The sequence below is a fragment of the Dendroctonus ponderosae genome, unplaced genomic scaffold (assembly GCF_020466585.1).
Source record: "Dendroctonus ponderosae isolate FM_Combo_2020 unplaced genomic scaffold, Dpon_F_20191213v2 Dpon_F_20191213_11, whole genome shotgun sequence".
In the NCBI taxonomy this organism is placed as follows: Eukaryota; Metazoa; Arthropoda; class Insecta; order Coleoptera; family Curculionidae; genus Dendroctonus; species Dendroctonus ponderosae.
This window is the reverse complement of record NW_026017213.1, coordinates 2,854,618-2,856,686: the sequence shown is the minus strand read 5'-3', so window position 1 is coordinate 2,856,686 and position 2,069 is coordinate 2,854,618. Positions and strand designations below refer to the sequence as shown.

Here is a 2,069-nt window from a genome sequence, read left to right as displayed (position 1 = left end):
TACTATTGTTACACAATTTATTAACATACTCTTTTTTAGATTCTTTTGATAACGATAGCAGAAAATAGCTATCGAAACGCCAAGGTAATTTTTCAAATTAATTTCTCTACTAATTGGAATTTTCTCTCACAGCTTGAGTCTCAGGGTGTCGCAGGATACCCTCTATGTGATAGTTCTTGATCACTTTTTGATAAATAATTCGTTCTTATTGCGAAATAGGAGCACTATTTATCAATCTGTAATAAAAGACGTGAGGAAATGTCCTTTAAAGACAACAATTTTTGAGACGAAATATCCAAAAAGAAGTTTGTAAAAAAATTCTCATGGATCGAGTCGAAAACGTCGTGCTATTCAAATACTGTGAAAAAGCAGTTGAATTTCACATCGAAAATAACAAATATGGAACCTTCCAGGCCTCAAAAGTAAATCATACACAAATATGGCCAGATGCAGACAATGGATGCATGCAGAGAAGTTGGGTGAAGAAGAATTGAAAAGAAATGTACAAAGGCGAGACAATTATGAATATGCAGGAGAACAAAGGAAAATTGTCTGCAAGAGCAACTTCAAGCGAAGACTGGCGAAGCAGGACTAGGAATTAAAACAACAGCGATTATAAAAAGAAACAGTTTATTCAAACAAAACCCTTCAATGAATTGCTCATCTTTACATAAGTTTCCAAACAATTCAAGTATCTACAAACGGTTGAATTTAGTTTAGTGAAAGAAGCCGTTAAACCGGATGATATCTCAATAACGTCCAGTTACATCTAGTAATAATATATCTAAGGTAAGGAAACACAATCACCCCGAGCTCTAGGTGGCGGGTTGATTGATGTTGTTCTTCGTCTCATAGTCCAAGACTTCGTCCATATTCAGGATATTGAACTCCAAAACGCCCTCGCCAGCAAACTGAGCGAATTGCTTCTGATCTTCCGCACTGGCAGAACGTTTCACCACTGCAATTAGTTCAATGCTTAAATCGCCCTCTTAACGATTAACCGAAAACTTACCGCCGCCGACAAATTTCTCCAGCTTGTAGATGGGCATCGACTGGCATTCGGAGTTGATGTAAACACCAATATCGGAAGTGTCGCTCAAAGGAGGCGTGACCACTCGCATGGTTTCCCTGATCACTTCCGTGTTCACCCTGTAGTAACCATCCCACATTTTATGCACCAAATCGAACAGCGAATTGGGTGGCAGCACTTTGTCTCGGTTCAGCGGCATTACGAAGCACCGGCCCCCTAAATCCCAAAGAGTTAAACTTCGCCGGTTATTTGCTGGAAACTGACGAGTTTCATTTTTCATTAGATTGTTTCAAAGACCAGCGTAAAACCTCAAAAAACGTACAAAGGCCCGCGCAAATGTTAACGATAAACCTGACCTGTAACATCCAAAATGCCCGTGTAGTTGGTGTTAAAGTCGTGGATAAAACGGCCAGTGCGGCCGTTTTTGAAATTGGGAACATCGATTTTCTCCAGGTCGTTTACAGTGTCGATATCCACGTTTTCCTGGAAATAGTCATCGGCCTCCTTGCTCCAGCGGTCGTCGCCGTTCCTAACAAAAAAAACCAGAAGATTCATTGGCTTAGTGTAAGTAAACACTCTATTAGCCGCGTACTTGAACATGCTCGCATAGGGGTCTTCTTCGCTGGTTCCATAATCGCTGTCGATGGTCGCAGGCCTGGAACATGCAGCGTTAGTTAGCTGTAAATTTAGGGTTTGATCGAAATTTACTTGGGTATGCTGACCCAACCGCGGGCTGTTGAATACGATGGTCGGGAAAGCACTCTGATGTACTCATTGTAGATCATTCTGCCCCCAACAATTCCCACACTGGCTCCTGCTAGCGCGACAACCAGCAGCCACAGCAGAGTGGTCGAAGTAACGCGTCTGGCATGTCCTGGTAAGATAATAATGCGACGATGATGAGTCTGCGCTTCTACATCAGGACCTCCAATATGTTTCTAGAAGGGACAGAATAGAAGTTGGACCAATCAAGAGATTTTTTCCAAAAAATCATGATTTTTTTGATTTTTATTAAATCAATTGATAAATCCGCTTAATT

General features: G+C 41.2%; 1 protein-coding gene across 2 annotated transcripts in view; it reads right to left on the bottom strand.

The window, feature by feature from the left end:
- Positions 1 to 613: 613 nt before the first annotated feature.
- The window catches only part of LOC109542383 (integral membrane protein 2A), a 3,532-nt gene continuing 2,076 nt past the window's right edge, over positions 614 to 2,069 (bottom strand). Inside the window, exons 2-6 of one of the 2 annotated variants that reach the window (XM_019911587.2) lie at positions 1,739 to 1,968; positions 1,623 to 1,685; positions 1,387 to 1,559; positions 1,013 to 1,246; positions 614 to 958 (exon numbers count right to left, since the gene is read on the bottom strand). In XM_019911587.2, coding sequence (XP_019767146.1) covers positions 816 to 958; positions 1,013 to 1,246; positions 1,387 to 1,559; positions 1,623 to 1,685; positions 1,739 to 1,968 — 843 coding nt within the window. In that variant the 3' untranslated portion in view covers positions 614 to 815. Of the gene's footprint in view, positions 959 to 1,012; positions 1,247 to 1,386; positions 1,686 to 1,738; positions 1,969 to 2,069 lie in introns of both variants that reach the window. The other variant, XM_019911586.2, reaches the window with a different exon arrangement.